The sequence below is a fragment of the Cydia splendana genome, chromosome 25 (assembly GCF_910591565.1).
Source record: "Cydia splendana chromosome 25, ilCydSple1.2, whole genome shotgun sequence".
Taxonomy (NCBI): domain Eukaryota; kingdom Metazoa; phylum Arthropoda; class Insecta; order Lepidoptera; family Tortricidae; genus Cydia; species Cydia splendana.
Window position 1 is genome coordinate 3,685,595 of NC_085984.1, and position 15,193 is coordinate 3,700,787.

Sequence of the window (15,193 nt, forward strand, 5' to 3'; positions counted from 1 at the left end):
AAAGTACACAGCGCCGCTAAAGAAGTTTTCACTTCAAAAATTCCTGTACCTACTAACCCCTTAGTTTGTAAGCTCTACTAATAAAAATGTGTCCATGTGTTACACGAAATAAATAAAATATACATTCATATTCATTAGGGCGGTATTCCTCCTATCCAAATCATTGCGTCTGATTCTCTCATTAAGCAAAATGTGAGACGCGATACACATTGGAAAAATAAATTGGATAGGTGGAATACCACCCTAATCTATGTAAAGACCTACAATAAATTTGTACAAATTTATTAAACATAAATTATTTTTATTTTCGTACCAAACGTTAAATTCAAATTCAAATTCAAAATTATTTATTGCATGTGATTTACACACATAGCTATACACAACAATAAACATACAAGAATTACACATAAACACAACATTGACAACGTTAAAATTGACAAATAGATATAATACAGTGGTAGCCAAACTCTCAATTTTAGCTACCACTGTATCACACTTGTAGGGGAATGTAGTCCCTCACAGTGGAGCATTATGGGACAGTCTGGTTTTTCCGCTATCATTCTCAAGATGGTGTTGAAGAAATATTGTTTATACTTATTGTTCAAACTGAATATTGAGTATTTAACACATTCAGGGCCAAGAAACCGACAGTCGGGTACACTGTTCGTAGCGCCTACGCGCTACATACGGCGAAAACGTGGCTACGCGCTACTAGCGTAACCCGTAGCACTTAGTGGCAATGAATGTGTTAACCCTATAAATTACCAACGGCTGTATGTAGTTGTTAGTTAATTCGATTGTTGTGTAGATATATAAGACAGAGAGGAATGGCGGCGTGTTGTGAAGCTCGTCAGTAATCGTTGAAATCAGGACCACGACCATTCCGTCAAGACTGAAACTACAAAGAAGAAATAGTATTATAGGCTAGTTGAAACGTTTTTATTAATGGTATCAGTCGATCAGGGGCCCATTTCTCGAACGATATTAGACTAATATTTTTAGTCCACGAACAGGGGCCTATTTCTCGTACGGTATTACGGTATTAGACTAATATTATTAGTCCACGAACTGTCAAATCGTATGGGTTACCATGCCAACACACTAATAATATTAGACTAATATCGTTCGAGAAATGGGGCCCAGGTTTGAGGATAAAATGCTTATATGGGGTACATTATATTAAACTCATTAAAGCAATACAAAAGTCAGAATTGATAGTCGCACTTTACTGACGAAACGCTCCAAACGAAATGGCAATACATCGTGACGTCACTATTGCTTAGAAGCCGTTTTGACGTGTGGAAAACAAGGAAATTGCGATTTTGTCGGTGAAATATAGCGTTTAAGTATATTTTTGTCGTACATTAATTTTTAAAATAAAATGTTAGGAATCGAATGGTACCATTATTTTATTATTTTTGGATGTTTCGTATTTTTTTATTCCCATATATTTTTTAAGTTCCTAATTTATTATAATAAATTTGTAATACGCGCAATTATGTACTTAATATGATTTTAAGTAAAATATATGACAATTAAATTTACTGTATAATTGATTATTATAATATTATTAAGTAGGTATATTTGCATGAAATAATGTATTTTAATTGGTATGTGTATACCTAATCTCAAATCTGTATGCCTGTCGGCGAAACATAGCGTTCTCACATGCTTTATGTACCAACACTGTTACCTAAGTTTACAAATAAATCATTTGACTTTAAACAACGCTCAGTGCCCTGTTTATCAAAAGTTTGTAACTTGTAATACAAGTGGAAGTCCCTTTTTGACACAGACAAGACATCCTCCAGACTGAGCATAGTAGCTCTACCCCCTCTGCCACGCATACGGTAGTTTTACTCCATTTTCGAGTCGAAAGTGTCTTTGTGTGACGTCCGTGTCTTTGAACGGACCAATAATCACGGCACGGGACCTCACTCACCTCGTTCCCCGCACCCCTGTATTTTTGGCAGCATCGGTTTCATGAAATAATTACTCTAAACTCGGTCGCGAGGACTCCTAGTCTATGCTTTTTGTCAGCTTTTGTTAGAAGGGGACTTCCACTTGTATTACAAATTACAAGGTTTTGATAAACAGGACGCCGGTCACAGCGCAGTAGTAATAATATGCATCATCGATCAGGCGGGGCGACCACCGCCGTGGCGGTGTCCGTCGCGGGCACGTCGTCCCCGCGGCGCGGCACGCCGCTGGTCCCGCTGGGCGGGCGCGGCGGGCTGCTGGCGGCGCCGGTGGTGGTGGGCACGGTGGGCGGCGTGGGCGTGGGCGCCGTGGGCGTGGGCGTGGGCGTGGGCGCGCAGAACAAGCTCAAGGTGCTGCACGCGCACCCGCTCACGCACGAGCAGCGCGCGCAGCTGCTGCAGGCGCGCGCGCACGGTATGTTGCATTCCCTATTCTATACGTCATTTACTACTCGACCCATATTCAACGTGCAGATCATTGATCGTTTGCACCGCTGAAATAACGGGATTTTCTATGTTTAGAATATGACAAAAATGTACAGATTATACTCGTGAGGTGACGACCAAAACTCACTAATACCAAAAAAACACTGAACGAAAATCATCCTTGTTTCGGTACTACTACAATTCACAGCGTGTAATCCTATTTAACGATACAAAAAATTTCGTCCATTTTGCCCAAATTTAAACCTCGAGCCCCATCAAACTATCACATTACGCAGCATTATCTAAATTTAGATATTCGCGTTATCCTATTTTTTTTTTCAACAACCAAATCTAGCATTTAGTGCTTGTCACGTGAGTCATCGTCTTATTTATAAATATACTAGCTTTTGCCCGCGACTTCGTCTTCGTGGAATTAGTGACAGCAGCTAAAGTAGCTATAGCGCCTGGATAATACTAATAGCAATCATTCAATTCGCGCATTGCTTACTTCAATTACTAGGCAATTCATTAACTCTTTCAATTACACCCCCTTTGATTCCTCTGCGGGGATGATTTCCGACATAAAAACTGTCCTGTATCCTTCCCCGGGACTCAAACTAAACTGCACTGTGCAGGCATCACCCCCCTACCGGCGGTGGTATCCCTCGCGACCCTCGAAGCCAAGTCCAGCAACACGGCGGCCATCCTGAAGGCGGCGCCAGGCTCCGTGGCGCAGTTCTTCGAGATCAAGGGCGGGCAGCTCGGCAAGGGCCCGCACCTGGTCAACGTGGTGCGCCAGCCGCCGCCCAAGCCCACGCACGTCACGGACAAGAAGCCGCGGCAAGTTGTCGCCGCCATCGACCACCAGGCGCTCAAAGGTCAGTGTCTACAAAAACCGGCGATAAAAAGACGAAAACACAGTCTGATTAAATAATTTTATGTTAATGGTGACAAGGTACAAAATCAAATGTGAATGTATATCCCATAAACACCACACAAGTTGGAGCGCGGTGCGCGGACGGTGCGCGGCATCTACTACTGCTAGACACCAAAATTAGTGGGCCGCATGTACTTGTAGCGACCCGCCGAGATCGCGGAGTGAGTCACATCTGCCTCTGGTCTATAACCTTCCTAATTGGTTGTTTACTAACTAGAATTAACCTAGTGTGTATGTATTGTCAGGCGGTGTGACAGCAGCGGCGGCAGCGCGCGGCCGCGTGTCGCTGTCGCTGGACGGGCGGCAGCTGGTGCGCGCCGCGCTGCCCGCCGTGCGCGGCGCCGCGCCGCAGCTGCTGCGCCACCAGATACAGCTCAAGCACCGCCGCGACCACCAGCCCACCATCTCCATAGGTACTGTACCTCCCCCTGGACGGCAGCTGGTCCGCGCCGCGCTGCCCGCCGTGCGCGGCGCCGCGCCGCAGCTGCTGCGCCACCAGATACAGCTCAAGCACCGCCGCGACCACCAGCCCACCATCTCCATAGGTACTGTACCTCCCCCTGGACGGCAGCTGGTCCGCGCCGCGCTGCCCGCCGTGCGCGGCGCCGCGCCGCAGCTGCTGCGCCACCAGATACAGCTCAAGCACCGCCGCGACCACCAGCCCACCATCTCCATAGGTACTGTACCTCCCCCTGGACGGCAGCTGGTCCGCGCCGCGCTGCCCGCCGTGCGCGGCGCCGCGCCGCAGCTGCTGCGCCACCAGATACAGCTCAAGCACCGCCGCGACCACCAGCCCACCATCTCCATAGGTACTGTACCTCCCCCTGGACGGCAGCTGGTCCGCGCCGCGCTGCCCGCCGTGCGCGGCGCCGCGCCGCAGCTGCTGCGCCACCAGATACAGCTCAAGCACCGCCGCGACCACCAGCCCACCATCTCCATAGGTACTGTACCTCCCCCTGGACGGCAGCTGGTCCGCGCCGCGCTGCCCGCCGTGCGCGGCGCCGCGCCGCAGCTGCTGCGCCACCAGATACAGCTCAAGCACCGCCGCGACCACCAGCCCACCATCTCCATAGGTACTGTACCTCCCCCTGGACGGCAGCTGGTCCGCGCCGCGCTGCCCGCCGTGCGCGGCGCCGCGCCGCAGCTGCTGCGCCACCAGATACAGCTCAAGCACCGCCGCGACCACCAGCCCACCATCTCCATAGGTACTGTACCTCCCCCTGGACGGCAGCTGGTCCGCGCCGCGCTGCCCGCCGTGCGCGGCGCCGCGCCGCAGCTGCTGCGCCACCAGATACAGCTCAAGCACCGCCGCGACCACCAGCCCACCATCTCCATAGGTACATATCTCACCGGAAACTATAACCGGACCGACGAGGTTCATCAGAACCACCTACCTACCGCCGTCCCACTGCTGGACACTAATACTTGCGTATCTATCAAAAAAAAATCTTTTTAATGAGACCGAGACACATCGATTGCATCACCAGCATGCAATTGCTGGACCTGGTGTGCTATATTTTTGACTAGAATCTATAGAACCAGGTCGAGCCTAACCATCAAATCATCTCTAACCCTCTCAATACTAACTAATAGTACATTATTGTCGAGGCTCGGAAGTAGCTACTTGCAGACTGAGGATTCGTTTTAAACGGACGACCTTGGGAGTCCGTTTAATTGAATCCGAAGCCAGCAAGTAGCCTTCCAGCCGAGTCATATATAGTGCTTTTCTCAAAAATGGTGCAAGAAATATAAATATCATAGAAATATTTTACAAAAGCAACTTTCTTACGTATATATTTTCACAGAAAAAAGTAGAAACAATTGAAAAAATTTGCTTTGCCGCCTTTTTATTTTTTTAATAAAAAAATAGAAGTGTATTTTTCTGCCGAAAATACGCCAACCTATTTGAGACAGCTAAATAGTCGCGGTACTAATCATCTGTTTGGCTGTTTAATGGGCCTGTGCCTTCATTTGATATGGCCATTTCAACTATTAAAAAGTTTGGAACTCGACAAATAATGGAATTTGTATGCAACATTGCAGTCCCAAAATCGAGACTGCAATGTTTTTAACTTTTTAATTTTTGACTGACCATAAACTACGCGCTTCGCAACCTATTTTTTAAACGGCAAAGTCGACTTTGCCGTCCATTTTTGAGAAAAATAATTTAATTGGCTCATCATAATAATGCTTTTATATATTTCCAGCGGCTCCAACGAAAACGGCGTCCATCCCGTCGTCCGTGGTGGCCAACCTGCTGCAGAAGAACGTGTCGCTGGGCGCGCCGCGGCTGTCCCTCCCTCAGACGGCGGGCGTGCAGGCCATCGCCTTCTCCGCCGCGCAGCTCAAGGCCAGGCAGGCCAGGCTGGTGCCGGCCCGACCCGTGCCCAGACCGTAACTATAACATATTTTGTACTTTTTTTTATGTCACGTCGGTGCTGAGCAAGCATTTAGCTGGCGTAATGGTGAATGGTTACTGCGACGGAGCTTATTTAATAGTAGATTGTGTCACAAGGGAGCAAAATGACATATTTACGGCGTGGGCGTATGTTGAAACCTGAACGAAACGAAGAATTCTAAAATAGAATCCCTCCCTACGTTCAGGATTTAGGTGTTAACGACAAGGTGGAAATAATTTTGCTACCATGTGACACATACTGCTTTTCACATCACCTATGAGAAAATTATTGTTTCAAAATATTATTTAAACAAAAAAAAACATGCATAAAATTAAAAAAAATTGCCCCAGCAGGGAAGAAAAGTGCCAATGTGATCACTCCTAGCAGGGAAGAATAAGGCTTTTTTCCGAATAAGTGATATGAAAATGTTTTTTATAGCAGGAGTGTTACGAAAACCGCTGATCTAAAGTGACTGTGGACGCTTGCAATTCTTCTTCTTCTTCGTTACACTCTTGACAGAGTGGTCGTGGCCATTATGTAGACTTTTGAGCGACTCGTTTAACGACACGTCGCCATTCCTCCCGTACAGCTGCTTTCCGTGAGCATTCGCTTACTGTGGCACTACATTTGATTTGGTCGGTCCATCTCTTTGGCGATCTTCCTTTAGCCCTGTCACCTCCCACTTTTCCTTGCACAACTAGACGTTCTATGGATGTTCCGTCTCGCCGAGGTCGTCTCGCTTACAACCCTAGGGAGATCTATACTGATCTATATGTTTGTTTGCGCAGAGAGCTGGCGGAGACGGCGGCGACGTCGAGCGCGGCGCCGGCGGCGGAGGAGGACGACACGCCCAACGGCAGCGTGCGCCGCCGCACGCAGGACACGCTGCCCATGGAGGTACCACCACATACTCCACTACACTCATATCAAATACAGCAACTTGTTATAAATATGTGTATGTCGCAGGGAGATGGCCTAATGGCGGTGGGCGACTGAGCGTAGTACCTCGATGTATTGACTTCACAGCTAAATTAGTATGCTACCACTGCTACCAGTGCATGAAATAAACATTCGGACTCGTTAACCATACTAGCGCCTACTATATTTCAGTACTAAATGTTAAAAAGAACTAATTGCTATTCGGATATTTGGATTTAATTGAAAATAAAAAGATCACATGCAACGTTTAAACCTTTATTTAAGTCAAGCTAGGCCGGCTCCAACCCTACACCTCTGACCTGAGAAGATTTAGCACAATATGGGACCGGCAACAAACTCAGCAGGACACATCTTTTCAAAACAACACATTCTTTCTTTATTTCACAAAAGTAAGCTTCTAATTACACATAAGAATTCGAAATAAAACACCTAGCTAAATGGTTAAAGAACGTTGGATTATATAAGCTTTCAGAATAATCCTTCAGGTATAAGCCTTCAGAAACGTGGCGAATTAGGCACGAGGTATGGCTAACGTCCGATCTCTAGCGCGGTCCGATCAAGAAGACCTACCAGCGGCGGAGCCTCACTGCTCCCGCCTCAAAGTCAAGTTGGCTCACCTGCTTGACAAGTCTACCAACATAACGACAAAATTGCCACCTCGTACCGAACTTCACTCAAGTTAAACCACTTGACGTTCCAAAGCCTCCTACCAGTCATCTTAGTTCAACAACACGCCGATAGCCGGCGTTACTCTCTACGTTATAAATTTCGTTACAACCAAGTAATCCGTAGCCAAATATTGCTAATCGATTTGATACAGGCGTCTAAAACTATGAACTATAACGCTGCAATACGTCCTTCTGGAGGTACGCTCCGACATATATGTATGTGTCTACCTATTCTCCCACAATAAAGTGTATTCATCCTTACGTGTCTTATTGTGTTGTCAAAGTGACATTCCAACAATACGATTCATAGACAATCTAGAGTCTAGATGTCTAGATTCTAGACATTGGTCAGAGGTAATCCGTTCATTTTTTTTATATTTTTATTTATTTATTAAGAAACAAACAGTCTTATAAAACAGATAAGTATATAGAGTAACATTCTTCTAGTAATAGACTTATAGTTTCCTATATGTAAACAAATATTATAATAAAAACTTATTACTACGTATAAATGACATGCATATGTACTAGTATGTGTGACGAGATATGCGAGGAAATCTTAATCTAGGTGGTCATACAGGTGTTTTTTATTTTAAAGAAGAAAAAACTAATTTTTTATACAATCTTAGTGAGCTGCTAAATATGTCTACGTTTTGGCACTTTACATTGTACAACCTACATGTGCGTTTAATGTATGAGTGCTGCGCATGTTTAGTTCTGCGCTTATTATTATTTAGTTATTGTGATTATTGATAAAAATCTTATTAGAAATGATATTTTTCAGTGGTTATTTGCTTGATTTCAATACTTTGTAAGTTTCTTTAAGTATACAACAACATCTTAAGTGGTGTTTTTTGTATAATTCCAGAGAAAAGTGTGATAATGTCTTCAAAAAGTATTTGTTTACATGATAGGACAAGGAAGGATGAATAAATACACTTTAGAGTGCAAGTTGAGACTGGTTTTTCAATGGCCCATACATGTTATTTATTTAATTATTGAGAGCCTGTTGTGTCCCACTGCTGGGCAAAGGACTCCCCCCTTTTTTTTTTTTGAAAAATACATGTTATGAAAAAATAATCTTATATTTTTCTGTGATTTAGTTCACTCTTAAACATTTTCGCCATTTGTACTGTAAGTGTGACTAGAGTTATATTGTGGTGCAGGTCACGTGACAACCGCCCGCGCCGGCCCTCGGGCTCCCCTCGGCTCGGGGCTCCCCGCCCGCCGCCGCCGCCGCGTCGCCTGACAAGTTGGCCAACAAGTCGGCCAACAAGTTGCCCGACAAGTCGCCCGACCCGCTGCCCATCCTGGTCTTCTAGCCGGAGGACAACCGCTAGTGTTTCTCGCCAGTTCTGTTTACAAACAACACGCTTCATATACGAGCACATGGAATGCCCCCTTACTAGATACACAGGCCAAGTAGACGATTTTAAGACCCTGTCAGATGAAGCAGTCGCGTACCTGGGAAGGGCGATATTCTAACTAAGATTTTCTTACAACCTTAACTTTGGCATTGTAATCCAGTGACATGTACATATGCCATACGATAAATAAATAAATATACGAGCACAGAAGATATGCTACACAAGAATGCCTTGGGTACAGTTCAACGTTAACACGTGAAGGTTTAATTAGTTCAGTTTAAAATCTGAGGATTGGATAATGGGCCTGAACATTTTGCGACCTGTCTAAGCTAACTCTGCACCAACTTTGACAGACGGAAGTGTGGAACTGTCATAAACGTCATATTTTCATTGAAATTTGACGTTTGTGATGTGAAATTGGACACTTCCACATTTAGTTTTTGCAAAATCCATGCAGAGTTACCTTGGTCCGATTCTAGTCATGTAATGTTGAATACCATACTTTTTCTACAACAGTAATATGTACACATATTAACTCACATTTATAGACGGGTCTATCGCGAATTTATTTTATGTGTAACCTTTTTCGGACCCTTTTCGTCGGGTAGTTGCAAAAATCTCTGTTTTGACATTTTGCTGGGACTTCAACTGAAGTCCCAGCAAAATGTCAAAACAGAGCTACAATGTCAAAACACGGCTAACTAGCCGCGACTACGACCAGTGAAACCTGTGTCGAAACGTCGGTAAATAAAGGTAATTAATTCGCGATAGACCCGTCTATAAATGTGAGTTAATAAGCAATATGACTTGTTTGAGATTCAAATTTTAATAGTCTATGAATACCTTTTAATAATAGTTGCACAATATTGTATTGTGAAATTGCTATAAAAACAATAAATTGTCTAAGGTATAAGTACCAAAGAGAACAATTTTATTGATGTCAATAATTTGACAAATTGTATTGCTGTAGTCGAAAAAATATAGTAGTCATGTACCCAGGTTTCTATACGAATGAACTTTTAAAATAACATAAAAATCTTGAATTAAATCTGTTACATATTTAATATTATCTGTATTCATTCCTCAGCAAAACGTTAAGAGAATCTATCGGTAAATAATTACAAAAAAAAGTTAACCTAACTTTCAAAACTAAATATGCATATTTCAATTTCTTCGTATAAGTATAATTCATGAAATATAATGTTATACCTATGAAGCAAAAATATCTATACGCGCGAGAAACACTAATATAAATTTGACATGTAAAATGGATTGTTACTAACTGCATCTCTCTATTCGTTGGCTAATATTTAGAATTCGATGACACACACTAATGTTGATAATGAGCACAGATGTAATGCATAATTATTTTCCATCGTATTTTCACGGAAACGTACGAACGTGTCTTGCTATTTCAGTCAGTCTCGGTACAAAAGTACTGAGGTTGACTGAAGTTGCACGACAAATACGAACGTTTCCGAGAAAGTACGATGGAATACAATTCCTGACCAGGAATATATGATCACGCGCCATGTTGCGGAATTTCACTGGAACTAATATTTTCATACTATACTAAACTGGCACCGTATACATGAGAATAACAGCGCCCTCTTGACAATGACCATATATTACTGGTCAGGCTTTACATCTGTGGTGAAGAGCATTATCAAAGAGAATAGAGTGTATAGAGGCGGATTGTCAAAGTAAATTATGTAGCCACTGTAAATTTACTGCAATCTTTCTAAAAAATATAAAACTGTTAGAACGCCATTTGACTTTGATCATTATTCTTTCACTGATATGTGTTAACTTGTTAAATATTAATATTAACGCCATCTACTGACTGAAGGCCAAAGGTATGGTGCAATCTTTTCGAGCGATGGCGCCATAACCTTCAGCCTACTCTCGAGTAGATGGCGTTAATATTAATATTTAACAAGTTAACACATATCAGTGAAAGAATAATGATCAAAGTCAAATGGCGTTCTAACAGTACAGTTAACAATCTTCTGTCGAAAGATGGCAGTAAATGTACTGTAGCTACATAATTTACCATGACAGTAACTGTCTATTTCAAATTCTCTTTGGCATTATCCAATTTTAAATATAACCAAGAATGTTAATTTGTATAGAGACTTGCGCGCCAAGTCATCGCTTTTGTTTGTATTTATCACCGTAAGTGTACATCTCTCGCTCTTACGTTGTAGTTAGAAAGAGATAGCTTAATATATGGTGATAAATATATGTACAGATGTAGTGCATAATTGTTTTCCATCGTATTTTCTCGGAAACGTTCGTATTTGTCATGCTACTTCAGTCAACCTCACTACTTTTTGTACCGAGACTGATTGAAATAGCAAGACACGTTCGTACGTTTCCGTGAAAATACGATGGAAAATAATTATAAACTGCAACTGTAGTGGGATTTATGAAATAGTCGTATCTTCACTGTTGCGTTAACTGTGACCCTACCGCGAACCTCGTTCGACGTGTTGTCTCTCGGTCGCACTTGTAGATTCGTACGTAAGTGTGACAGGGAGGCAACACGTCGAACGTGGTTCACGGTAGGCCCTCTGTTCCTAAGGAAACTTAACCCACCTATTACTTTAAAATTATAACAGATTTTAATAATATAAAACGACTAATTATTTCATTTATTTTGTATATTTATTGAAATATATACTGTCTACTATAAAAGTGATGGTTTGGCGCTTAGGGTTGTATTCCACCTGCCCAATATATTGGTCCAATGTGCATTGCGTCTCACTCTCTCATTAAGCAAAATGTGAGACAAAATACATATTGAACAACGAAATTGGATAAGTGAAATACCAGCCTTACACACGGATTTTAAAAAACGACTATTTTCCTAACGTGGTATTTTTAAATGTATACCTTATTCTAATGACTATAGGGTTGCATTTATAATAAGACAACTGACTAAGATACGACATTATGAAACTAGTTGACGCTCGATTTGACAAAAACACAAGGATACGAGAATTAAGGTATGAAATTACAAGGAATTATTTTAAGCAAATATTCGATGTAGTGTAATTTAGGTATTTATACATTGTAATTGTTTAAATTTAACTCAGTCTCAGTCAGTATAGTTGAATTTGGACCGAGATGCGTCGTGTAAAGGTATTTCACACTGGAACGCGAACCGCGCGGGTAGCTATCGAGTGTGAAATAGCTTATTAAATCTTCGCTAGAACCCGATTATGTCAAGCAAGCACATAATATATAGTCCAATAGTAACGTTTCAAAGTGTTCACTTTAAGTTTCACTGCCAATTTAAGGAAAATAAAACCCTATACAAATGTATGCAATGGCAGCAGACATACAGATGTAAGTAGTGCATAATTATTCTCCATCGTATTTTCACGAAAACTTATGAACGTGTCTTGCTATGTCAGTCAGTCTCGGTGCAAAAAGTACTGACGTTGACTGAAGTAGTGACAAATACGAACGTTTCCGAGAAAATAAGATGGAAAACAATTACACACTACATCTGTACCTACATAGACAAGTAAATTGTCAAGAGATCTTATTTGTAGATATATTTTCTGCTAAACGTATGCATACGAATCGTCATCAAAGAGTTTTGATTGTGAAAGAGTAGTAAAGTGTAAGAAAAGTTGTTGCTGATTTAGGTGGCGCTGTATAACTGTTCATTATGCGGTATTCCAGATTGTCAAAAGTTAATCTTTCACAGTCGTTGTTACCACAAAACCACAGAATAAATAATAGTACTACCGTACAGAAAGGAAACTTCCTACAAAACCGAAGCTTGACAGCGATTCGGGGTCGAATCATGCTGTCCCTTTCTAATGTATGACACTAACCCTTTCGGCTATTTAGGGTTGTCAAAATTCAAGTAATTATCTTATCTGTGGTCGTGCACGCAAAAGGACGTCAAGTGGTGCCAACCCTAATAATTGCTCAGAGCAATGCTGAGCCGAACGGAGCCGAGTTTGCCCGAAGTCAGGAGTGTCTCCCCACTGACAAAACGTGCTGTGGTACAGCGCCATCTACTTCAGCTACCAAGCTTAGGGCAATATTCTTAGTCATTACAACTCTTCTACAATCAGGCGTTTCATTCTAGTTAAAAATATTAGAAAGAGAAGAATAGCGTCTCGGTCCCTCGTCCATAACTCGATTAGAATTCACACATATTTGAAACACCAATATAATTTCATCCATTCTAACAGTTAAAAACCGTCAATAATACTTACGTGAATCTTATACCCTTAAACGAGCAATATATTTTATACAAATTAATATATTTCGGGGATCTCGGAAACGGCTCTAACGATTTCGATGAAATTTGCTTATTCAGGGGCGAAACAGCGCGCATATTTGACTTTTTACATGTTTCCGAGCAAGGCTCGGTCTCCCAGATATTAACAAATTAGAACTAATTAATGAATACAGACTTTTTCTTAAACTGCAGCCCAAAGATTTACTAGAAGCAAAAATAATAGATAGTATAGAGGGGTCCTGTCATTGTAAATTTTGTAGTCACTGTAAATTTACTGCCATCTATCGACACACGACTAAAACTCAAAATAGAAACGTATAAAGTTATCAAAAAATGTATATATATGGATAAATGATTTTATTATTTTTATATCATTTTGATCCATGTTCATTCACTGATATCTATGTGTTAAAATTGTTAAATATGAAACGGTGTCATCACGCCATCTAGCCGAGGATAGCCTAAAGGTGTGTGCGGCATCTATTCGAGAATGACTTTTACTTGAATTCCGAGGCTCGTTTTTTCCTTAGACTTTATTCGTCTTATACGAAGTTACATATGTCTTTGCTAGAAGTTATATGATTATTAAAAGTCAATTATTAACTTTATTTATCTGTTTTGAAATAAAATAAACTCTTACGTATTATTGACGGTCGGTACTGAAGTATTGATTCTGGAAATGTTTTCTGGTGTAACTGTATGTCATTTTCATATCTTTGTAACTTCTATAAAGTGTATTTTTCAATCAGACTAAAAAGGACAAAAGGTTAACTTTGTCATGAATTATAAACATTAGGGTGACTTTTAAACTAAACTAAATTCTTGTTTGATAACTATCAGAGTATTCTATTAGATAACTATTAAGGGGCCCACTGATTAACAGTCCGCCGGACGGTATCGGCCTGTCAGTTAGAAATTTTGACAGTTTCGAACAACTGGCAGGCCGATACCGTCCGGCGAAATGTTAATCAGTGGGCCCCTTTAGAGTCTTTCTTATGTCTACTAATGTTTTTTATCTCATAATATCATGGTCCTAATTATAAATAGTTTTAAACAATAATCACAAAATCTAATTTCAATACTTCAGTACTAACACATGAATGGTACATAATACCACCTATCCCACTAATCGAGTTATTTAACAAATAGCAGGAGTAACTGGGAAATGTGAGTGTTTAGGCGATAATAATACATTGACAGCTGCAGTAGATGGCGCTGTACAACGCCATACGTTTTGAAATGACTGGGTTGTCAAACTTTTAGCGCTTGTCAACCTAGTTACCGCGATACGGGGCCGTAAAGAACCACCTACTTCAGCTACCAAGCGGTAACAACATTTTGCAAGTGTTGGTTCTTCTTTTTCTATGGACATAACTCAAGATAATGAAACGGAAAAGGTATAGAGTTAGGCTAAGCTAACTCTGCACATTGTTTGATAGCTCAGTGTGCAAGTGTTATTTTAATTTGTCATAATTTCATAGAAGTTTGACGTTTATGATATCACTTGCACACTCTGCGCTATCAAACACGGTGCAGAGTTAGCTTAGCCGAACTCTAACTTGATATAATCATAATCTTATACCTTTAAACGGGCAATTCTTGTTTATTTATATGTTTCGGGGATCTCGGAAACGGCTCTAACGATTTCGATGAAATTTGCTATATAGGGGTTTTCGGGGGCGATAAATCGATCTAGCTAGGTCTTATCTCTGGGAAAGCGCGCATATTTGAGTTATTATATGTTTTCCGAGCAAAGCTCGGTCTCTCAGATATTATCGTCTGAACACTCGCACATGGTTCAGTTGCCGCAGTAGCCCGGTAGGTTAATTTCAATACAATCATTTGTAAGTGGCTGTGACATATTTTATACACCGAGCCTTTGCCAGTCGACACTGTCCACCCTGTTATAACTCTTACAATATTCGGAAAATTAACGACTCAAATATATTGTTATTATATCAGATAAGTTTTCAAATAGACAACAGTATACTTGTAATAGTTTCATTTATTTATAGTTCGTTTTTTTTTACCATTAGAAAAAAGGTAAACAATCTTGACGAGTCTTTTTATTGAAAAACAATTTTGAAAAATAAGTCACGGCAAATATGTAACAATTATGAATCATATACGATTATTTAAATTCTTCTGCTTTCATAAGTAATAATTACTGATTTTAAAAAAGCGGTTTTCAATTAAAATACATGTCAAGATCGC

General features: G+C 41.3%; 1 protein-coding gene across 1 annotated transcript in view; it reads left to right on the forward strand.

The window, feature by feature from the left end:
* The window catches only part of LOC134802590 (uncharacterized), a 144,967-nt gene extending 135,704 nt beyond the window's left edge, over positions 1-9,263 (forward strand). The window contains exons 19-24 of the mRNA XM_063775227.1: positions 2,143-2,394; positions 3,041-3,283; positions 3,588-4,679; positions 5,550-5,736; positions 6,530-6,638; positions 8,515-9,263. Coding sequence (XP_063631297.1) covers positions 2,143-2,394; positions 3,041-3,283; positions 3,588-4,679; positions 5,550-5,736; positions 6,530-6,638; positions 8,515-8,523 — 1,892 coding nt within the window. The 3' untranslated portion in view covers positions 8,524-9,263. The remainder of the gene's footprint in view (positions 1-2,142; positions 2,395-3,040; positions 3,284-3,587; positions 4,680-5,549; positions 5,737-6,529; positions 6,639-8,514) is intronic.
* The last annotated feature ends 5,930 nt before the right edge of the window (positions 9,264-15,193 follow it).